The following is a 25092-nucleotide window of genomic DNA, read 5'->3' on the forward strand; positions in this document are numbered from 1 at the left end:
CAGTCATACCCTTACCAATATACTTCCATCTGCAATCTCTTACTTTCTCATCTATTACACTGAGCTTATGAATCCTTGGGGCAGGAACAGCCTTTGTTCCATGCATATTGTCTACCAACAAATAACTGTGACTCTTGGACACCACCACAGCCCATATTGTGGTAGATCCTAGTGGCCAACATTAAGCAGATTTTGTGTCCAGGGACAATCCCAAGACTTATTAAATGTGATGGTTAAACATAAGGAGTAATTAAGTCCATTTAAGTGAATATCTTCTCAGGCAAAAATAGAAGCTATCATCCAAAGTAATAAATAGTGTATAGAAAGTCCAGACCAAAACCCCATGGGGCTCTGATTACAGAGCAACCAGCAGGGGACTGTTCCCACACTATGGACACATATTTTGGATGAAGAAAAAGATCAAGTATCAAAAAGGAGCAACCATAACCTTGGCTCCAGGAGCACAGAAACAGACATCTCAGAGGCATTGCACTGGCTTAAGAGGAGCACTTGGCATGTACACACAGGGGGAGGAAAAGGATTGCCACTGTTCCATGAACTGTTTAGTATGTTTTGCTATTCTATGTCCAAAATACACAATAGGCTCTCAGAACTTTTGAAAATTAGAGGAGGAAAGAGGGACAGAGAAAATTATAACAGTGGCAATTAGCACAGTAGTTAGATATTCCCTTTGAATAGAAATCTGGGACTGCATGACCCCTGAGATCTTTAACCAGCAGCTCACGGGGATCATTTTTCCCTTTGGTCCAGAAGGCAAGGATGACAGAGGTTGATTCTTTCTTTGCAAATCCTTGTGCATGATAAGAGCCAAAACAGCAGAATCACTAGAGTCTGATGCTAGTTCTAGGTTGAGATTCATCAAGGAGTGCATGTAGCACAGATTGACAGTACTGAGAGCTGACATGGGTCTGTGCTGTATAACACACACAAATTCTCTTGCTAGAACAATTTCTTTTTTTACTAAAATTTCTCTAGTAATCAAACTGGATGAAAGACTACTTCAGTCCACAGAGTTCTCCATCTACCTCCAATGACTGTATTTCTTTCATATAATGGAAGCTAAAAGAAAGACTGCTGTGATCAGATACGGAACAGTGGATCTTGATTTATAGGCACTCATTTCTCAGCAGCAGAATTCATCAGCTGCAGATCAGGAACCCAGCTCTGCTACTGTGCCCCACAACTGCAGGGTATTTGCTGACTCCTTGAACTCTTGTACACTACTGCTGGGAAAAAATGGCAACTTTAAGCTGAGAATAATAGAAGAGCACAGATGCTTTGTTTATGCTCACAGAGTATTCACTTTCAGATGCACATTTGCCAACTAAAGCATGATAATATCAATTCATTGGGGAAGTACTGTGTCTAGGTGCCTTCAAAAATAATCATAGCCATAATGGCAACAATTTACATTCCCAGCATTCATTAATTACAGGGTGACCACAATGTTTACAAGGCATACAAAGACTATAATACGTTATGTATTCACAACTAAAGCTAGAGACATTGCAAACTGGGTTTGTGATTTTTAACTGACCCAATACAGAGGGAACATAGGCATGAGACAAATATGTAGCTGTGCTGCTGAAGAGTACTCAGTACTTGTCAAAATTCAATTCCAAATTATTAGTTTAAAGTTTTGTGTATTTTTTTACAGTGAGCTTTTGCTGCACTTAAACAGCAAGGAATTGCTCTGCTCACGCATATGAAAAGCAGCTAAAATATGTCTTAGCTTCTTTATGGAACTTCCCTTCCATCCTGATTTTGTTTTAAAATTGAAGAATTAGAATAGGTGTTTGGGATTTTTCAGCTGGAGTACAAAATTAAATAATAGTTGCCCTGAAGATCTCACATCAGTTGTAATGCTAGATTTTTTTTCCCACAATACAATATGTGCATTTTGGTTGCATTTCAGTTACCATCTAAATACTGAGTCTTAAATAAAATATTGTCTTAATTGTTGTGTGGAGGAGTAGGGATTTAACAGCTGTGGCTGGAACAAGCCTCCTCCTTTTCTCCTTCTCTCCTTCCCTCCCTCTGGGGCAGGGCAGGAGCAGGTGGAGCAGCCCCAGCAAAGCCTCTGCTTCCCCTGAAGACGTAGGATGTGGGACAAGGAATGTGGGATGGGCCAGCCAAATGGCGTGGGATGGGCCCTATTGTCCCTCAGCCCAGTGCTGAGCCCTCCTGCCCCCAGTGGGATGGGGCTCCAACCTCAACAGCACCCTGCTTTGTCTCCCCAGCTCTGGGGGAAATAAAGCTTTTCCTAATCCTGTTGGATTAGCCAAGCTGTCCATTTTGAACAGCTGCTAAAGTGCATTTTCACCCAGGCTGCCTCTGGGACAGACCCAAGTGATCCCAAGGGCTTTCTCTCCTGTCCTTGCTCACACACTCCGGTGTGCACTACCCCTGTGCCAGGCCAAGGGGACATGAACACAAAGACAACCCCCCACAGCTGCCTAGTCAAAGTAGAAAATCTGCTTCTTAGGTCTCTACCTACATTGCTGTGTTGGAAAACTGTGCTGGAACACTCCTGGTCTCTGCTTCCTAGCACTGTGAACCTTGGATTTCCATGTCTGTACCCCAGCTCCCTCGGCCTGCCAGCCCCAGGCACCAGCCTCCCTCAGCACTTGGTTATTCTACAAGTCTTTTAAATTTTTTTACCTAGATATGAATTTAAGGAGACAACTTGTATGTAAAATTCTTGTCTATCAAAGACACATTCTCATACAAACTATTGATGGATTCACTTCAATTGGTGCAAGACAATGGTCAAGTCCACTCTTGGGAGTCCTTTCCCCTTTGCTATATTATATTCATACAAATCATGAAATAAGTGAAAGCTGTCCTGAATTCTGGAGGGCAAAGGTTAGTTTGTCCATCTTGTGCCTTCTGTCGTGTTTACCAATGTGGTCTTGTGGGGAAAGTAAAATGCTGCCTCAGCTTGCAGAGAACTCAGGCAGACACCAGGCAAGTATTGAAATGAGCTGCAATTTTTCTGAAATAAGCAAAAAAAGTTTCAGTGTTGATGCTGATATATTTTCTAGCTTTTTCTTCATTCCTTCAATGCACGTTGAGACTCCTTAATTCATAGCCATCGATGTATTTTTGTTCCCTCCTCTGAGTTATTCCTTCTAATCTCAGCATGGCTTCTGAATTTTACTTTGATCATCTCTGTACAGTTTAAATCTTCTTTCCTTGCTTAAATTGGAGCTAGATATCACTGCCTGGTCCCCCACAAAAATACACCAAACCTTAAGAGGCATAAAAACCCTCAGAAATAAGATAACATACCTTGAGGAGGCAACAGGAAAGGACAGTGCTGTCTGGCCACTGAAAAGCAAGAAACTAACAGGCAGCATGAAGAGAGCTGCACATTTGCAGATAAGGAACACAACTTTTGTGGAAATCTATCTGAAAATAGGTTCTGCTTTGCAGGAAAGCTAAAATATGAAAATCTAGCTATCAGTAGTTTTGTTTTCAAAGAGTGTGGTTTTCTTCAGACCATCTATCTTAAAAACATGCACTGCTGTGCTGCTATGCAGCCTAGTACATGGGATTTTCCAATCACTGTCTACAAATTAATGAAAACAAACCTTACTTTGCAGAGTTCATTCGCAGAAAAAAAATCTCAAGGTGTTTATATGATCTCTTTTCTTCTTAAAATGGAAATGAGTGGGATTTTTCTGTGCTGAAGACTGTTTCAGAGAGGCATGGCAGTGATAGAGAGGATTTTATGTACATTAAAACTCTGGATGCAAGATGTTCTGCTCTCCAGCAGAGGGACTTCCACAGCCTGCTTGAAACGTTTTCTTCTTTTGTGACAGACATGCTCAGTGCACACATAGCCTGTGTGCCACAGGGATATCTGAGCTCATCGATGGAATGTAATCCTTTGTTACCCTGAGGTGAAGATGTGGAGAACGATAGGATGGCAGGGAAACATCATTGCATAGCAGTGATACCTGTGACTCCAAATCCTGCTTGCTTTACACGAGTGAACAGCTTTGCTCACTGTGGCTGTACCGTGGCAGGACAGCATTTTCCACTGCAGGGTGAAACCCTTTGCCATGCCTGCTACAGAAATCTCAGGCGCCAGCACAGAGTTCCAGAAAAATGGGTGAAGAGTTATTTACTGGGGCAACTGGGGACCTTGTTTATTGTACTTCATAAGCCTAACAAAGTGGCTAAATTCTACTGTTCTCTGGTCACTTAGATGGCTACAAAATACTTGTTTTCATTTCCATATAAAGGCCAAATACAGATGACTTTTACTATGTCTAATATTATTCACACACTTCTTTTCTCTAAGATATAACTTGCTTTACTTTCAACATTTCTCCATTCTCTGTAACTTTTTGTGAACAATGTCATACCTCAATAGAATGAGAATCACTTAGGCTGAAAAATGCCTTTAACCCAGCACTGAAAAGCCCCCTACTAAACCATGTCTCCAGGTGCCACATCTACATGTCTTTTAAATATCTCCAAGGATGGTAGAATGGACTCTTCTACTTGCCAGGGCAGCCTGTTCTGTTGCTTGACAACTCTTTCTGTGAAGAAATTTTTTTCTAATATAAGCACATGATATCCTACTGTGTGTGTCTAAGTGTTAAAGCAGGTCACTGACCATTACCCTGTGGATTATGGGGCCTTCATTCTCCCTGTGTCCATCTTCCCACTGGAGAACAGCTGGTCTTACTATTGAACACTGAGGCAAAGAAGGCATTAAGTACCTCAGCTTTTTCCTCATCTTTTGTCATTATGTTCTCTCCACCATCCAAAAAGAGATGGAGATTCTCCTTAGACTTCCTTTTACTGCCAGTGTATCTATAGAAACATTTTTTATTGTCTTTTATGACAGGAGACAGATTAGGTGCTAGTCAGGATTTAGCCCTTCTAATTTTCTCCCTCCATAACCTCATGACACCCTTGTCCTCCTGAGCTGCCTGTCCCTTCTTCCAACTTTCATAAACTCTCTCTTTTCCTGAGTCCCAGCAAAAACCCTGTTCAGACAGTCTGGTCATCTTCCCTGCTGGTTTGTCTTTTGGCACTTGAGGATGGCCTGCTTCTGCATGTTTAATATTTCCTTCTTTCCTTTCTTTACAAGACCATTCATCTTATCTAGAACACTTCTCTTCTACTTACACCCCTCTCTGTAGCATATTTTTATTTAGATATGCATTTAGGAAATACAGTATGTGGTACTTTTGTTGCTCAAAAATATTCTATGCTTCTGCCATTATTACAGTTCCAAGCCCCCACCTGACTTCCTCTGCTACTTCCTTAATTTCTTAAATTGTGTCCTTTCAGAATCAATAACTTCAGTTCCAGGATAAACTTACGTTAATCTTTCAGTTTAAATTGAGATAATTTGAGACTTCATCCAAGGTTGCTTCATGCAACCAACACCTTCCAAATGCCCTCACCATTTCCCAGAACTAAGGACAGAAGGCAGGCTCTCAATCTGGCTCAGCATTTTGGTAAATGCTGGCTGCACCTACACTACAGAATTTTTAGTGTTCTGCATCAGTGACCAGCCACATAATTAATCTCTGCTCATAAGCCCTTTCTTCTTATTTTTAGGTGACTCCTTCACTGCTTCCCATCAATATACCATAGATATATTCTATGAACACTAAGTGGTTAATCCTCACCATTCCTACATCAATAAACAAACAAGAAATAAGAAAATAAGGCATAGAGGAGTCAAATGACAATAGTTACACAATTACTTAATATATGATTGGAATTATAATATAGGTTTCCTTAGATCAGATCTATTTTAAATTACTAAGCATAGTCACCACTTCTTTGAACAACTGTATTAAAAATGATGGGGTTTGAGAACTCAGTTGCAAATTTGTCTTTTTTTTTTTTCCAAAGTAAGCATTTTGAAATCCACAAGTCTGGGATCCATGAAGATTTGAGAAAACCAATTAACAGTAATCTGCCCTTTCCCAGATCCTATATTCCTGTTTGAATGTTAGCTGTGCCCATCTGATCAACAAAGAGGGGAATAACACAATGCATCTTAATCTTTTGGAAAGTCTAATTTGCTCATTATGATATTGTTAAGGAAAGCAGTGTCAATACAGTCAATAGCCACAGCACACAAAAATAGATACCCTGCATGCCACAATCCAGCAGACTGAGAATGGGCTAACAGCCCAGCTGTTGGAGACACATTTCACCCATCAAATGTTATTACACATTAAGATAGACCAGGTGTTGAAAGAACAATCAATGTTTGTATCTGCCATGGAGATAAGACTTGTCATTCCTCTGAAATCAGGGTCAAATCCACGCCTTTAAAAGTTATGCTATCATAGTAAATGGCAGCATAATAGAGGGACAGTAAGAGATTGTCAGATGGAAGAGAAGATTTAGGGAGAGAAAGCTTATACTAGTTTTTCTTGTTTTTCATGAAGTCATGACCGTACCATACATTATTCAATTAACAAGATCACCCTCCCACAGTCACTTGAAAATTCCTCTTATCATCTTTGTTCCTTTCTTCTGTATGAATTGAGGTGGATTTTTCCCTCCACAGTTTCAGTGAACCCTGGCTGCAGCTTCTAAGAGGCTCATTATCTCTTCTATCACATCAGCATCTGCTTTCAAGGCTTATTGTTTAGTTCTTAGTATAAACTGACAGGCTAAAATCCCTTCAAAACACCCAAGGTGCCTTTGCCACTGAGTAAACAGCAAAGCATCAGGAGTGCTGTAAAACCCATTTAATCAAAAATATATACTACATGAACACTGGGACACTGAAAACCTTTGGAAGTACAATTACCCTAATTTCTTCCTTAGATGAAGGAACACTTGATGTGTTATTTAAATGGGCTGTCATTTTGAATCTCTATTATAGATTTGATTTGCTTACGTAAAATATGCTTTAGAAATGTGCAGGGTTCTCTCAGTCTTCATGTCTGGCAGCACTCAGAAGTAATGCAATCATATCAGTTAATACAGGTTACAGAGCTGTAACCTGTACAGACTTGGCTACCCAACTATAACCTTCCTAACAAGCTGCTGGCTGTCTGGAGTGAGTAAACCTTACTCTGGTGGTCTTTGCTTTGGTTTAGACATTATTGGAGCAACTCACCAAGATACAAACACAAATATGTGATTATTGCAAAGCAGTCTTCAGGGAGATTTCCACTCAAATCTCAGTGACATTCAATAGTATTTTGGAGACTAACTCCCTGAAAGCCAGACAAAAATCCTCCATCAAAATAAGGGTGCCTGTGTGTGCATACACATATGCATGTGCACCTAAATCCATGTGTGCTCCTGTCTCCTTATGCACATACACCCCACACATACACACCAGTGATGCAGTGCCACAGTGCTTTGACAGAAGCCATTCACAGGATGTTTAAGCAAAACCTCTTCTTTCAATTGCTACTCTCAGCTAGTTCTGTCAAATTAATAATACAGGTCTGTGCAACAAAATGTTACAATATCAGTATTAGCATATAAAATAAAGGTAAGTATAGGTTTCTCATGTCTTTATTTCTTTTCTGTTTTCTCTCTATTGGAGAAATTTGCCAAACCCAAACACTTTCATTTTTTCCTATGTGGCAGTTTTGTTTCTGATGACGACAAAAAATGTATCTCTGTTTAAGATAAAAGGAGATGTTGCTTCTTTGATTTTTTTTAATTCCTAACAACGTACAATAAATATAACTACAATGGACTATTTAATAGTCCTTTAAGCATTATATGGTCTATAGCTGAAGAGAGTCTAGCTGCCTCAACTAAACAAAATCACTTGCTGTAAGAGCAGTTTTCAAGACAGTGATAAATCACAGTGTAATACAATCATGCATTAAGCTCCAACCAGATGTGAGACTGGCATAAATATTAAAGTACAACTGGGCAGAAGTCAAGTATGTACAAGTCATTGACAACATTGGTGTAAGTGCTCTAGACAAGACATTTAAAAGAAATTTACATAAAAACATAGATTAAATTTATCAAAGTTTGATAAATTTTAAGACAGTAAAAAAGTACAGAAAGCATGAAAAAATAAAAAACCCAGCCAGTTCATACTGTACAGTTTTACTACATTTATATTACAGAATGAAGACAGAAAAAGATACAAGGAATTAAGAGCAAAGAAAATTCTGCTGGCTGCGGCCAGTGGAATTTCATTGCCAATGAGAGATGCGCACTCACAGATGCACGCACAGAAAATAAAGACATAAACCAAAAAACTCATTTACTGGAACAAATGACAGACAGAGAGGTGGGAACATTTGGCATGTTGCAGCACATGGAGTCATTCCCGATTGGCTAACGATGGTACCTGGCTCGGCTGGAGGTCGCCGGGCTGCCTGAGCGGCGCCACCGACGGAGGAGGCACTCCTGACGTGGACGCGGACCGGCCTAACCGGCAACTCGATTTAGACTCTGGAAAGGAGAGAGCAGAAACACCCGTGAGCAGGAGCAGGGTACTGCTGTAGCAAGCTGAAACACCGTGGATCCAGGATTCCCTTGAAATGGAGACTCCAGCCTTGCTAACGAGTTAAAGTCTTGGACATGTGGCTGAATCATGAGCAGAAGTTGAGATCAGAAGAGGGATTCAGGCAGCACTCATGCCATGTCCTGGCCTCTTTGCTCTAGCATCTCTGAAGGATAGAGCATAAAACAGCAGATGGGAAGAATACAGAAGAAGCATTCCTGTTTCCCCACCCCCCTGCTCCCCAGCACCTTTTCTACTCCTCATGCAATACAGCAGTGAGTAAGGGAGTTACAGAGGCTTTTGGTTTCACCTCTCCATCCCAGAGGTGAGGGACGTGACAGCCCAAGGACTGATTGTGCTGAAGGAAAGCAAGAAATGCCAGAAAATTAAGGAGGAGGTATGTAAAAGGGATGAGGATACTGTCACACTTGGGGATTTGGAATGACACAAAAAATACTTGGGAATCTCATGTCAGTGGCAATGAATTGAGAGACATAAATTAGGAAGAAGAGACAAATCAAAACGTCAGCAGTGGCAAAGTCAGCTGCCCAGAATCAAGGTGATAACAGAAGAAGTGCTTGCCTTGAGAGAAAGCTCCATTTCAGAGAAGAACTTCACAAAAGTGACAGAGTTATTTGATTTTCCTTCTGCTGTTTTATATGGAGTAATTTCTGAGTAGGTTCCTCATTGATTCCCAGCACAGGTCACTATTGTACACACTGACACGAGGTGACCATGCAGTTCAGGAGGCCCAGATGAAGGTTTTTATATCTAAGCCATGCTGACACCCATGTGCTACCCCAGCGTTCAGCTGGTCTGGAGAAAACTGTCTTATCCTGAAAAAAGGATCTGCCTGTTTCTGCCCAAGAAATATTTTTATCCTTACATTTCTTTTATATGGCTGAGGAAGCACCACTCAGTCTATGGCTCTGCTCAGATCAATGTGTTCATTCTCCTCATATTTCATAAACCTTCTTCCCCACCCTGCGCGTGCTTTTTGTATTTAGTGGGCAAACACTGAAAATATTTGGACTCACCAGACAGATTTGGTTAAATAACAGTCTCACTTTTCACACTGACAGTGCTGCTTTACCATGAATAACAAGTAATTACAATACCACGCTTCATTACAATTGAAAGAATTTTTAGTTTTTTTTAATGAGGTTTGAAGAATTCCTCCTATTCAATTCCATGTTTTCAAGAACAAAGGAAGGACCTATGCCTCGTGCAGTTGTGGTTTAGCAAGTTTGTCTCTGAAGCACATCTTTTGCCCGTGTCTGAAATTTATTTTGTCATGCCTCATTTATACAGCTGCTTTGTCTGTGTTTGTTTTACACCGATTTCTTTATTTTCTGTGTGGATTTCTAGTATCACCACTGGCCACTGGTTGGGCCACAGCTTGAAAGGAAGAAGATGCCTATCGCCAGCATGACCTTAAAATCATTTGGCACACACTGGAAACTTGAGGACAGCTGGCACATTACTCCACATACCAGCAACATGCTGAAATAGATTCTTCCACTCTCACTGATGCTTTCTCATTGTCACCTTCAATGCTTATTTTCTTCAGATATTTCAGAATTCAATAGGGCATGGAGAAGAGCTATCCACTCACGCTGAAGCACTTAGACCAATGAAAGCATCTGTATGGGTGAATATTCATCAACTAAATATTAATAGGTTAGTTAACATCCAGCTGGCTGAGCAGCAAAAATATTTATGCTGCTTGCCGAATGCATTATTGAATTCCCTCTCTCCTAGTCAGTCTGTAAACACACCACAACTCAACACAGCCATAGGCACACAGAAAGGAGCAGACTGGCCTCCTCCATAACCTTGCTTTTCTACACAGTCTGCTGGTTTGCTTTTCTTGGACTTGAGCAGTTACTCTGAAGGTTGATTAGGTTTGTTTTTGTTCTGATTTCACACTGTCTGTGTGCCAGATTTCTGACTGTTTCTTTCAGTAATATAGATATAATAATGAATCTCATTATTATATCTCATCTCTCATCTCCTGGAATTTTGCTGGGGTTTCAGAAAGGATGAGAATTGGGTTTTTTTCAGTTGTTTTTCTTTACTGCTAAGTAAAGATTCTGTTTCTGCTGTGACAAGCAGAATCAGACACTCAGCACATAAAAAAACTCCAAGACACTGTCTGACTATGCTTCTGAATTATTTTCTTTGCTTTAGGAAAGCAGAAAGAAGTGTCATAATTTCCAATTTGGATCTATGAGCAACAGCAAGAGATTACCATTTTCTTGCCAAAGAGACTCCTTTCATCTGGCATCAAAGAAATAAAACCTATCACACACAGATGAAGTATTATTCCTTTATCTCCCTGTAATATATGTTACAGTATTAAGAACACTATTGTGATTTCCATGGTGATCCTCACCAAAAGGTGCTTTAGACATGGCTCCATCTAGCTTTTGTGTCTCTGTTGCAATATTTTTAGACCAAATAAATAGTGTATTCTACTGTAATTAGTGGTCTGAGTATCAACACACCACTTTGGAGGAAAAATAGTCCATAAATGGTCTGTTCTTTAAGTGATGCACAACTAACTGCTCAGTATTCTGCAGCATGTTATTTTTCAGCTATAGGCAGCTTATTCACTCTACTGAGTCTATCCAGGTTTCCTATTTAATGCCAAGAATCTTAAAGGAAAAACTACTGCTAACAAATATTAGGGATGGTTTCTAGTGTTTAGAAATTCATGTTTATCTCTTGTGGATGACACTGAGATAGCTCAGTATTAACATCTCAAATGAGTAGTCTTGGACTTCTTGAGAAGTCCCCTTAGTGACAGTAATTCATGGTGTGGAGCCGAGTTCTATCAGCCATCCTGACAGGCACATGGGGATCCTCTGTAGGCCAGGGGATGCAGGGCATATGAGCAGCCTTTAGAGATGCCCCTTGAAATCAATGGGCAGCATGAGGTCTGCATTCAGCAGATTCTTTGGGGTAGCCAGAAGACTGTGAAATATTATGCACAAAAATGTTCATAAAATTTACTTGGTGTATTTGGAAATTCAGTGGTATTCTTTTGCACAGCTTCAAATGTCACATCTCTCACAGTGACACGATATGAAAAATGCACTGCAGGTCTCTGGGAGCCAGGTGCAGTGTAGTGCTAGGAGGGCACAGTGGGCCAGTGGGTCTTAGTCCCCTCTTAAGGCACCCACAGTGGCCACAACACACAGTGGAGTGGGACCACAGCTCCCTGACACCAAAGCCACAGACAAAATCAGCTGCAATGGGCCGAGCATCACTGACTCTCAGGTTTAAACTCAGTCTTGACAGCAGCAGGAGGGTTACATGTGGAAACAGCCAAGCATTTAGTTCCAAAGGGCAGCATTAAGCATGAGAATTTCAGGAGAGACTGTGCAACACAGAAATACAGGCTTTCCAAACACAAATAGGATTGCCTTAAAGTTGTGTATTTAATTATGTGTCTAAGCACTCATATAAATGGCTGGTTTTCCAAAACTGCAGGGGCTGCCAGCATGACTAAAGACATAGAGTCTTGGCTGATTGTGTTTGGGACATGAGGTGTTGTAGGATTTTCCTCAATAATGCACAGTGCTGAAATGCCACAAGATTTTATGGAAATATTTTCAATCAGTTTTATACCAATATGCTATGGCTTTCTATATTCTCCAGAAGTATAACAACTCTTCACGATTCTTATTTTTGGATCTTAATGGGAAGAGTTCTTTATTCATCCAAGGAAGCCTTCATTCTGCCTATCTTAATCTTAATTCAAAAAAATGCTCTGGCTGTCACTTACATTGGAGAAGCTTCTTATCCTGTCACAGTCTCTTCTTTGCACATGAAAAGAGAAATATTGCTTATTTGCTACAGCTGCCAAGAAATGCGTTTTGAATTAAACAAGGCAATATGACAGGCTGGGAGCAATCACATAAAAAAATAAAAAAAAGAAAAAGAAAGCATGTATACTGGAAAAATACATCACACCAAGTGTCTTCATACTGTCCTAAAAAAAGATGAGTAAGCTGAAATACAACTTTAAATTATGAAACGTTATGGTGCAATAAACTATATAGTATTATGCTAGCTAAAAAAGGCATTTAGTACTTTGCTATTGGCAGAAACCAATTAGTGCTAAAATATCACAGCAGCACATCAAACTGAACAGTTTTCACAAGAGGAGCACTGAACCTGTGGAACTCAGTGTTACCAGATATCCATAGGTCGAAAGCAAGTCTCAAACCCAAGTCAGGTAATGAGCAAAACCATGTTTGAAAAAGAATCCTCTGTTTAGGTTTAGGGGATATTTTGCCAAAAGGTAAAAGCTGTTAGTGGAATATACTTTGTATCCTGAAATAAGGGTGTTTATTTTCTTTGTAAAGCTTTTGTTGTAGGATTGGCTGTGTTTGCCAATTCCTGGCTTCTTTGAAATACAAGTAAGTGTTTTGTATCTTTTTTCAGGGTTTTTTTTTTTTGTGTGTGTGTTTTTCTTACACCTAGGCAATATTTTTACTCCAGCCAGAACTGGTGTGATCGCACATCCTGGAGGTCTCACAGCAGGACCATGGGCATTGGTGGGATGCCCTCAGTGTGCAGCTCCCAGTACTGCTCATTTCATTACAGGTGACAGGCACTGCTTAGGAGGAGCCTGTGAGCAGAGAACATGAATGACCAGTGCAGGCAAGGTCTGGGCCTCTTGGGCAGTAACCTGAAACCCCAGCATTAAGTTGCCTTCATGTGGAGAATCCTTGTGGGTTTAGGAGCACAGTGATACTGTCTGTGAGGAGAAAATGTAGGGGTTTGTGGCACAGACCTGGCTGGCATGAACTGACTTTTTGCTGCTATTCCCCTTCTTACACCAATGGAAGCATCTTGTGCCTTGGGCTTTCCAGGCTTTGCCCCATTCCCAAATAGATGAACTTAAAATATTCATTGTTTTGGGAAATCAACAATGATGGCCAGTAATTCCAATGAAGAGTGGGCATTTCCTGCCTTCCTGATCACCTACAATCTTTTCAGATGGAATATTTCTGGCTGACCGAGTGACAAGCTAGTGGCAATTCAAAACCAGGACACAACATTTTCTGAGATTTTTAAGGCAGGGCAGTGCCTGTTTCCAGCAGCAGGTGGCAATGCAAAATGCTTATTCGTTGCAGTTAGGAAAAAAAGCAGCAACATTCCAGAAAATACTCTTCAAGTCTCCTGGAGTGAAGTTATACAGATTCTGTATTACAGATTGTGTTTGGCTGTTCATTATAATTGCACCGACTTTCCTAAAAGTCAGCATGCCCCCAAATCACACTGCTTTCCATAAGAAATTATAGGATGCCAAGAAACAGAAAGTGCCCTTGACAAATTCAGTCACAGAACAATCAGGCACTAGAGACAGTGATAACTGTGTGCAGCTGACAGCCCAGGCTCTTTGAAGAGAATGGACAGAAAGTTCAAGATTCTGTTTGGAGATGGCTCATTCTCCCTCTGATCTTACTAGTAGTCTCAGAGCTGAGGAGAACCCACCAAAAATCAGTGTTCTCACTCACGTATTTGCCCAGGCCAAACCAGTTCCCAGCTAATCTGTGCTGGAGCAGAGCTGCCTGATGAGCACACGTGGGAATTCCATTCACACCTTTTCTCTTTTACAGCAGAGCAATTCAAGCTCATTTTTAAAAATTTATTTCAATATTGCCCTAATAAATGGCTGTACCAGTGTGAACTCGGAGGCAGGTACCAAACTGTGGTGCTTCAAGGACATGTCTGCACACAAAAAAAAATTTTAAAAGTTGCCTTTTTTTCTGTTATTTATGATGTTGCAAAGAGACCAGTAGCAGTGATGACTGTACTGGGGACTGCCTAGATTTTATTTGAGGTAAATCTAAGTTCTAATTCCTAGTGCAGAATTACTTTATCTCCTTGACTCCAGAAAGCACTTGTATCCACATGAAAGTATTAAATCTCTCTTCTTGCATTCTGTTACAGTCTTAATTTAATTGCAGAAAATGAGCTGTTACAGTTCATGTACAAGTTCATTGAGGAGAACTATGTACAGCATTTTCAATGCAGTGCCCACCGAGTAAAGGTAAAACATGTTGCTCAGGCAACAGCAAGAGACACAGGGGAAAAAATATTCAGAGAGAGGCAATATTCATCAAATGAAATATCGTGAATCTGCAGGGAAAGAAAATTAATAATCAGCTCTCAGATTTTAATCATAGAAAGGAGTCAAAATTCAGCCAAGAAAATAAAATTTTTCTTTGACAGTCCTAGCAGTGTAAGACAAAGTCACAGTTAAATAAATCAAGGCATGATTCAACAACTATTACAGTTTGCTGATGCCAAATGGAGACTGAGGCCAACATGTTTTGTCTGCTCTTGGAGATCAATCAACTCTTTAAAATAAAACTGCTGCAGAAATGTTGGACAGCAATGTTATATTTTGCTAAGCGCTTACTCTTCAATATTAACTTCTTCGCTACTATGGTCCATAGTGTCGTCTTGCAGAACTGAAAAGATTGGTACCCATCTTTGGTCTAATTATTGGATGTCCTAATACTTTGATGTGGTAGCTTTAAACCCATCCTTTAACCTGCATTAGCATAGATGAGGGTCTAATGCACTGGGAACAGAATTTTTACCAAAAGCTACGAGCTTATCTGGAAAATTCACACCTTCCAGGAAGCTTTATGAGAAGAGACAAGTAAGCAAATGGCAGTAGCACAAAAAGACCTGTGCAAGAGTCATAAGTTTTGCAGAAAAGTCACTTTCACTGCACCAGGAAGGACTGTTTGGGGGGTCTGTAGCAAGCAAAGCTGGACTACATGATTGCTGCAAATGACATTTCACATCAGCAAAGACTCTTCAAGTTATACACTGAGATTCAGGTGTCATTTTCAGCAATTCAGGGACAATGTGAGTCCCATTATCACACAGGGAAGCGATGTTCTGGGTGAGGCATGAGCATCTCTGCTCACTCAGCAGTTTAAACACTCCTTGCTGCCACTCACTGCCCAGCAGATCTCTCAGGCAGGAATGATTTCTTGTCTGAGCAGCTCATTTCTGCTCTTTTACTCAGTGAGCATTGACCATGAGGCTTCAGTACTAGATATGCCAACTGTCCTTAAAGGTGATATTTCTCACAGTCCAGCTAATAAGCAATTAAGTTACTCTTTTATGGGAGCTGTCAAATCTCAAAAGTACCAATACAGTACTTGTGCAAGGGCCATAGATATCTCTTTATAGATGTCTGTTCATTTATCAGTTCCGTTTGTCTTAGTCAATTATAATCAAGACTGCATTATAATGCCATTGTTTATGGCAATTTACTATTTAATATGTAACTGTTTTTGAATAATAAAATGAGTAGGTGTTTATCTGAGACTTCTGAAATCCATAGTCACTTTTCTAGAATTTCTTTACAAGCAGAAAGCAAAGGCTGCCTGTGTCCTGTCACCGTGCCCCTCAGTAAGACAGCCTTGCTTTTGCACAGTGTATTTTTGTTACTTTATGTGATACCTGAACCTATGAACTTTTTCCTGAGGTACCATCCTAGGAGTGTCTTTACCATAGTGTTCCATTTCAATGCCAGGTGGAATCCTTTACTTCTTTTAAAGTAGATGACTAGAATGTTTACATGCTTCTATTCTGTGCCACCATCCCAGCTGTTCCAGCACAGAGCACAAGCACAGCACAAGCCTTATTAGTGCAGCACTCAATGGGCAAGGCCAAATCTACAAGATTTTTGGAAGTCTAAAGAATCTGGATGCTTCCTACACCTGTGTATCTTTAGAGATTCTTCATCTCACAAGGAGCTTCATTAGATCTTCCCTGTGCTGTACCTGACGTACCTGAGCTGTTGCCTCCAGCCAGCATGGTTGGGCTGACAGAGGATCTCCCCAGCCTGCTGGACACCACAGGGGGGCCTGGAGTTCCATCCCATTCCTGAGCTTTCCCTGGCTCCCTGGAGGAAGCTGTCCCATGATGTCCTCTCTCTTTGTTTTCCAGCTTTGGTAGTGGTTCAGTGCTGTGACTTCTGATCTTCAGCTCATCTAGTGGTTCTACAAAATACACAAGTGCACGTTTCATTATAGACAAACTGCTAATCATCCACATCATGCAATAATATTTTGCAAAATACTCCATACATAGAAATCATAAATCCTTTAAGGGCAGTTTACAGCATGGGTTTCCCATCTAGGCCAAAACCCTGTAGTTTAGGTAGGTTTCAGTGCACTTTTTAATTATTAAAAGCACACACCATGAAGCAGATGGATAAAATGTAATATTTCTGTTACAACTTTTATATGCCAGGAAAATAATTTGGAAAATGGTTCCCTACCAAACTGTGGTTTATTAACAATTTATAGAAATACTTGAAATCTTTTCAGCTGTCATTTCATTAGGAGCAAGTTCTTCTTCAGGCACTTTCTAAGGAAGCTCTCTCCTAAGACAATATTGTGCAAGCAACATATCTGTACTTCTCAAGAGATCTAATAAAAGCACACAATCCACAAAACAAAAGAGAACAAATCCATTTTGGGTGTGCCCAGCACCATAACCTAGGGAATGAAATTGCACTTGGTTGGAAAATCCTTGGAGTCAGAAAATTTCTGCTTGCAACACCACAAGTCAATGAAAAGAGGAGCAATTCAAAACACAGTTGAATGATTTTTTCAAGTGAAGCTGTAATGTCTGCTTTCTTCATGGCTGGTGATTTTCTGTTCTTTTCTCAAGACCCCAATTTCTTTTCTTGCAGGTTGAGCAGTGCATGGAGAAAGAATTATTTCCTCTTCTTTCCCATCTGTAGCTGTGAAAAATTCACATGGAAAACTAGATACAGATGAAATATTAGATTGCTCTTTAGTTGTAAGAGCTAATTACTGTGCTACTCAGTTATTCAAAGCTCTGTTTACCTCATTTTGAAAAAAAAAAAAAAGTCAGTTTGGAATTTTATATCTCAAACCCAAAGAGATCCTTACATGATACATTCAGTTCTAGTCACACAGATTTATTAATCAACCCCCCGATGTGCCTTAATTTCTGTATGTATCTACAGACTTGGAATCCACATTTGATAGAGATAACAATCTTCCCTTCAGCACTATGTCAAAAACTTTTAGGGGCTTCAAGGGAGTTTGGAAGGTTTGAGATAGCCAAGCGAAGAGGAAATGCCAGGAGCCATTGAGAGGCAGGAGATGCCAGCAGTTCCCTGAGGGGCCTCTGCTGAATGATAGGGCAGGATTTACAGTCTGAGCTGCCACATCCTCTCCCAGTCATCCCCGTGGCCAGGAACTTGGACTGTCCAACCACTCAGATGATACAGTCCCAGAAAAGGACCCACATTCAAATCACTTTGATCGCCTGTGGCTCAATACCCCACAGACTGTTACCTGTGGTACAGCAAACAGGGGAAGATGCACTGCCAGATGGGTATCTGTGATGGGTAGAGACCCCACCTATGCACAACAGTGACAAAATCTGACCTTGTTTTGGGTTCTTTGACATTCCAGTCTGCAGATGACCTTAATGAGCAACAACACAGTCAGCCTGGGGTTTCCTCAATGAAACATCATGCAGGAGACAAGTAAAAATATTTAACTGGATATGCAGTGCAAGATGTAATCATTAGTGTATTTCCTTAATTACAGCTGGTTAATAGTAAAATTTAATGTTGAGGATATCTTACCACAGCCTTCAAGTACTGCATGAGAAAATGATTAAACCACCCCGGGCTGGGAGTCATAAATAGGATTCCGTAACATTTTAAGTGACAAAGACCTTCAAAGCTCAAACCTCTTTCATGAACTTCTAGGTCACCTACCTATACTTTAGTGTATGCAAAAAGACACTGCAGTGAAAATCCAAAGTGTTTGCTTTTCCCAGCTGGTAACCCCAGTGGGGTACAAGGTTGAATATAACATGACATCTGCCTTTCAGGGACCCTTGCTAGGAGATGTCTGTGACACAGATCTGTCTGTGACTGCACAGAGAGACCTGCTAATACAAAGAGCTGTGCAAAGAGAGGGAGAGCCCAAATTATTACCAGGATTAGAACTTTTTCAGTTGACAGCATCGAGCTATCAAAAATACTGGTGTGTTTTTTCACATAACAGATTCATACAATCATATGTGATTTTTTTTCTTCACACCAATAACATTCACTTCTTTAAGAGAGTTCTTATCTGAGAAAAGGAAAGATAAAAACAAAGTTTCAAAATTCTTTGGAAATGCATACAATCCTCTTTCCCACTAGTACAGGATGGTGTCTAGATTGCAGTTTATTCTTCACAGCAAAATGAAGAGAAAGCCAGAAGACTAGAATGTGTTTTTAGAAAGTAAGAATTGGTCTCTCCAAGTGTCCTACCAAATTAATGCATCATTCAATAGAGTTAATTTACTATGTCATCCAGCTGCTCCTGGAAGTGCTGTGAGTACCTTAGTGAAAACCTTCTCTGTGTGAGCCACATTGACACTACTTGAACACCTCCCCTTGAAATTTCACACACATGCAGTCAGCCCTTGTCACAGTGGAAATGCTCTGGCTGAGTGTGTAGCTAAGGATTTATCTACTTCAGTTTACTTAACAGAGAAACATTTGTACTTGTTGCCTGATAAAAAAGATTTGTACATTCTTTGTTTTTACTGTCAGCTGAATCAAAGCACAGCTTTTGCAACCAGCTGGAAACTGTAGAACTATTCAGATTAAATAAAGATTTGGTTTATAGTCTAATTTTTTATAAGGTGTAGAAAATCAGTTTTCAGCTGGCTGTCTAGACTTTGTAAATTTACATTCCACTATCCTTTCTCAGGGATTTTCAGTTCACTGTTTATCTGAAAAGTAATATATCCTAAAATTGAAAAGCAGATTGAAACAGATTATAATGTCATGTAGCCCATCACAGGGCCTGAATCATTATTATTTGGTGATCATTATCAGTAAAAATGATACACAGACAGAAAACAACATGTCAGTGTTTTATATAGTTTTCTGTAACATTACTTTCCATCTCACTTGTAAATACACTAAAAAATGAAAAAGGAAATTATTGCCTCACTTTTACGCAAATATTTTGGGGAGAAGTTTAGAACAATTTCATCTTATTTAATAAATGTCAATGGGAATCATACTCAAACTCAATTAAAATAAATTTTAAAATCACTCTGCTACTTCTTGGTTGACTGAAAGAGCACTTCAGTTCCAATGTGCCCAGGACAGCTCCAGAAATGCAGAATGCTCCTCTACCAGGTCTCAGCCCATCCCTGGCCCATTTGTTAACTGTGCCAGCCACTTGGATGTTTTTATCTTGTCAACTACTCCCTGCTGCAAATGTAGCTCCACGGAGCAAGCTAAGTGGCACAAATGACTGTGTCTCATAGAGCACATTCCCTGCTCCACAGTTTGGCTCCTGCAGCCTGGCACAAGGCCCTGGCAGAGGGCAGAACACACCTGTAGTTACCTGTGGGGTGGGGATATTATCACCCACTGAAATGCAAACTAGGATATTTTACACAAAGTAACCCTTTATAAAAGCTACAGCAGGACTTAAGTGGCCACTTTATTCCTATTGATCCCATCCTGAAAACAGGAACTCTTACCAGTCAGATTTATCCATGTATACAGAGACACAGCTGAAAGGTAACAGTAGCTGCTGCACAGCTCTTTTATTTTTTTTTTTTTTTAATTTGGGAAGTGCAGAAACATAGGTTGGATCTTGGTTATCTTGTGCTGTTAAAAACCTTAATTTGGGGGTGGGAAATACCAAAGCTCAGTATTGTGCTGGGAGCTCACTGGTGGCCACCAGAAAATCCTTTTGCAGTCAAGTGCTACTTTTTGAAAAGCCGAAATTATTATGGGAAGCATCTTTATTGTTCAATAATTCTTCCACCAAAATGGTACATAAAAATGTAAATTTCAAGAAATAATTCACTACTTTAAATATTTATGGACACAGTTGGTTAAACTGCCATAAAGGCACTCAAGTGTTTCAAGCACTTTCAGCTGTCGCAGTATTTCAATATGTAAAGATATGCATTTTTCTTATTTATTTCACCTGAATCTCAGACTTTTCCATTTAAAGTATAAGATGGTTAAAATCTCCTATAAACTATATATTTTACAGAAAATTGACATGTACAATCTCCCCTCTAGGAAAGGTGCCCTAATAGCTGCGCACTAGGCAAGGCTGGCACGTGAGCTGTGGTACTAGAAGACTTGGAAATGCTAAAGGAAGTGAGAAACAGAGTCAGTTGTAACTTGGACCTAAGAAAACTGAAATTACAGCTGCAGAAAACATCTTATCCAAAAAGCTATCATTCAAATAAGTATAACTCTGTGGCCAGTCTGCCACTCTGTTAAACACAAATTAATTTCAGGTCCAGGTGGCTTCTTAGTGCAATGTTAAGTGATAAAGGGCAGAACCCTTATAACCCCTTGGGGTTTGGGGGAAGAAAGAAAAGCAATTGTCTCAAGGAACTTAACATGAGGATTGCTGTCTGCCATCTTTCTCAGCTGTGAGCTGAAATGTATAAGCTAATCCATACATTATTAATTTATTCTTTTTTTTCCTTTGTTTGTTATAAACCCAAATAAATAATATATCACTCTGGGCAGTACTTGCATACTGAGGGAAGCAAATGGCCTAAAATTCAGCAGTCACATACAGGTGCAAACAAAGTCATTCAGGATGGGGTTTAGATGTGAGCCTGAACTCCTGATCTCCTCCAGCCTCGACAGATCAGACCTCACCTCGTCTGGCCACAGGGCAGGCATGGCCCTGGCTGAGGGAGCAGGAGCACAGAGCACCCCAAGGGCACACTTGGAGGGGTGCAGGTGCAGGATGAGACTGCAGCCAGCACGCGTGTGATGGTTGGTGCTACCTGAGACACGGCCCAGGCACAGCTCCACCACTGCCACTGCTGGCACCAGGGCAGCCTGTGCCCATCTGACCGACCCCTTCCACAGGCACTGCATGTAGAGCAATACTGAGCCTTCCAGAGAACCCCTGAGGTTCTTCTGTCTGCACCCTAGGGCTTTTTATTTACCTTTGCTACACATTTAAAATTAGAGCTGCCTTTTAATGGATTTCCTGATGTGCAGGGCTTTGTCTAATCTGCACAGTTGTAAATTTATCCCAACCTCTCCCAAAGAAAAATAACCAGCTGTTAATACCACATGCAAGAAACATGGACACTGCTCAGTGTTTCAGCCATTAAAAAAAAGAGAAAAAAATAGCATATTATACTGTCAATGAAACCCATAACCGCATCTTTATTAACTATAGTGGTTTGTCTGTTCTGACTTCATCCACTTGCTAATTAAGCAGAAGTTTGCTTTGCATATCAATTTTTAATACCCCTTTTTTTACAGCTGAGAGTTGCAGCAGCCAGCTTGTTCAATTAAAAGCAACTCTGACCTAGTTCCATTCAAAATCAATAAAAAGCCTGAAATTCTCACAAACCACCTAACATTTAGGAAAGACATGGCTGAACTTCTTCTTGGTGTTCATGGAGCATGTTTCCGTGAACAGTGTAGGGCTTTTTTTTGTTTTATGTGGTGAAATCTAGTGGAAATCACATCATCCTGCTACAGACAGCCAAGGGAGGGGAAGAGGGATTGCTGAGGAAAATGCATTTAGTTGCTTTTCTGTGGCTGTCCCAAACCTGCTAAGTGTGCAATCCTGCTTAGGAAAACAAGACAAGAAAAGAAAAAGCCACAGTACAAATAACTGAAGACTAATAAAAGAAGGGATAGATTTATAGCAAAAGATTTATACCATAGATTTATCAACCAAGGCTTTAGAATAAAAATATTCAATGAAAATTATGAAATTTATAATCTGGTTGAAAAAATAGAATGGAATTCTTTAAGTTTCAATAAACTTCAGCTACTTCAGCTGGTGTCAATAGTCCCTTTAAAAACAATTTTTTTTAAAATTCAGCATTGTAGGACTTATTCAACATTATTTGATGTCCTGTATTAAGAGGAAAAATCCTCTTGTATATTGATCGAAATAAAAGAAAACCTGATTTTACTATTAAATAAGGAAAGACACTTTTCATCCCTGTAACTGTTCAAAAAATGTGTGGATATGGCACTTGAGGACATGATTTAATGTTGAACATGGTGGTGGTGCTGGGCTGAAAGCTGTGACCATCTTAGAGGTCTGTTCCACCCTTAATTCTATGATTCTATGAATGATCCAAGATAATAATATTTTGGCATATATTACAGAAGTGATGACAATCACCTGTTTCCAACAGGGCCATCATTACTTCTTAATTATTTACTCTGTGCTTGATCTTTTAATTGTGCCTGTTCTGCTGCAAATCATATCACAGCTCCATCATCTGACCAAAGAGGCCACATGTGGAAGATATGCACTGTACAGATGCACTACTAAAGCAAACAAAAGCAGTGTCCTGGGACTCCCAACATTACATCAAATGGCAGATTATTAACAAGTTTTCTACTTAATTCAGACTAGTTACAATTACATAATTAAGCAGAACACTTTATTATGTGACATTCACTGCACTTTTCATTTTTTATAATTTTCCTTTCAGACTTTGGAATGCTGGACATTGATGATGTGCACTTAGAAAAACTTTAACAGAAGCCTGTGTCATCTGGTACCCTTTTGGGCAAAATCCTAATTACAACAAAACAAAGGGAATTCTGTTATTGCCTTCAAGAGAGCAAGGGTTTTTCTTGCAGCAGTTATTAGCTGGGGCTAGCCAGCCATGCTGATTGATAGGAATGTATGGAATAGCTGATTATGGGGAGCTGCAAACATTTCTCTTACAAAGTTTGTGCACACAGATCTGCTGATAATCCAGTCTGTGCTTTCAATTAAAAAACTAAATGTGTGCACATACATTTCATCCCACAGGTGGGTATGAACAAGGTCTATGACTGTTTGCAGCAGAGAGGATTTAAGTAGGAGAAGGAAGGAGCCTAGCCTGAAAAGTCTGAGTGTGGCAGGCTTGTGAAACTTGGTTTCACTGCCACTAGCCTAGGGTTAATTAGCAACATGTGTTGCACATAAGCACAGACTGCCATGCCCACCCTAAACTCTATAATGATCAAAGAAAACACTTTTAATGAAACCTGTAATGAAACTGTGAATATCAGTCTCTGTCAAAGTGGCCCAACTGTTACCTGGCATTTGATTTGAAGGGATGGTACCTACTCTCACTTAAAGGCTTTCCTTCGCAGCCCCATTCATTTCACCTCTCACTCATTCTGTTATTCAGGTCCTAAAAATAAGAACCTGAATAACAGAAGGTTATTCAAGGGTGAACCCTTGACCTTTGAATGAGGACACAATGGTTTGATGGGTCCTGCAACACCCTAGCACAGTATGGCAAAAAATCATAAGGCAAGAGTGAGCCAAAAGAGCTGAAGTATAGGGATATTTCAAGAAAAATGTTTTTGTAGAAAGTTCATGACCTTATGTTTCAAAGCCTCACTTCAAAAACATCAATCTTTCATGGAAGTCCTGACTATATTAAACATGTCAACACTCGTCAAGTTTTCTCCTGAAAAACAGCCTTTGAACTCTTTCAGGAGTTTGAATGTAAGGATTTTCCATTTTCTGAACACTTTAATTTCTTCCAAAGAGTATGTTTTTATCCAGATTAAGTAGTAAATGTTAGTCAGAAAATGAAGATATAGTAAAATATATGGATTGTGGAAACTCGGTACAGAAATCCTCCCTTTCGTATGTGCACATAAAAATATAAATTTCAAAGTTGAAGTGAAAATGAATTATTTCCTGGCTATTTTGTCTATGGCTTAACTAGCTGTATGAAAAACATTTTTATTAATGCATTTCTCTTCCTTGGCTTGATTAATGAATTAGAAAATTTGTGTTTCATTATTAGAACACACATGCCAGTTACACAGCTCTCTTTTTATCCAGTATGTCACCTGTAAAAGGGGATCTTGACACTTCCTGTACACTGACCTCATCTGAATTTTGCTGTCTCTTACAGAGCCAGGCACAAGCACCTAATGCTGCTGTGCAGCCTCTGTGCCTAGCTCTAGGTCAGGATCCCAAGAAATTTTTGCTCTGCAAGTAAATGCTTAAGATTTCTCCCTGTTACAGGATGAAACTTTTATGTCATTCTGGCTTTCTATGCATTTTATCAGAATTAATTATTTTAGGCCCTCCCCGCTTTCTAATTAGAGGTTTCATTTTGTGAACTGATTTTATTCTTGCTAGAAAAACAACTGTGAAGCCATGCCAGCACAGACTTCTGATATTGAGGAAACAAGTAGAATTGCAGATGGTCTCGTAACAGCTCTGGCTGATGCCTGTGCTTGCAAGGCCTTACAATTATTGCCTTCACAAGTGTGCAGAGCAGCTACTGTGGCTGGCATGAGGCTCTCTGTGTTACAGCACATGCAAACTACATACAAATTACACAAACATTGCTGGAGCAGTAAACTAGCTAGAGATTTCCTGGAAGAAGGTACTTTTTGAGTCATGAATTCAAATTCACACACAAAAATAAAGTAATTGCCATCTTCAGTAAAATTAAACACACAGCTTCTCACTTTCAGATGAGTTACAAGAACAATGGTTCTCCTTACTCATTCTTCAATGCCAGATAAA

The 25092-nt window shown here is 39.9% G+C and overlaps 1 protein-coding gene and 1 long non-coding RNA gene across 6 annotated transcripts in view; one reads left to right on the top strand and one right to left on the bottom strand.

Annotated features, from left to right (window-relative positions):
• The window catches only part of NYAP2 (neuronal tyrosine-phosphorylated phosphoinositide-3-kinase adaptor 2), a 133208-nt gene that overhangs the window by 15732 nt on the left and 92384 nt on the right, over positions 1-25092 (bottom strand). For all 5 annotated transcript variants that reach the window (XM_068200913.1, XM_068200912.1, XM_068200911.1 and 2 more), the window contains 2 exons: positions 16324-16533; positions 8336-8439 (listed from right to left, as the gene is read on the bottom strand). In XM_068200913.1, coding sequence (XP_068057014.1) covers positions 8336-8439; positions 16324-16533 — 314 coding nt within the window. The remainder of the gene's footprint in view (positions 1-8335; positions 8440-16323; positions 16534-25092) is intronic.
• On the top strand, positions 8475-10804 carry LOC137480058 (uncharacterized). The gene is made up of 2 exons (XR_011002686.1): positions 8475-8888; positions 10682-10804. It is a non-coding gene; the product is annotated as an uncharacterized lncRNA (long non-coding RNA).

The sequence above is a fragment of the Anomalospiza imberbis genome, chromosome 10 (genome assembly GCF_031753505.1).
Source record: "Anomalospiza imberbis isolate Cuckoo-Finch-1a 21T00152 chromosome 10, ASM3175350v1, whole genome shotgun sequence".
Classification (NCBI taxonomy): domain Eukaryota; kingdom Metazoa; phylum Chordata; class Aves; order Passeriformes; family Viduidae; genus Anomalospiza; species Anomalospiza imberbis.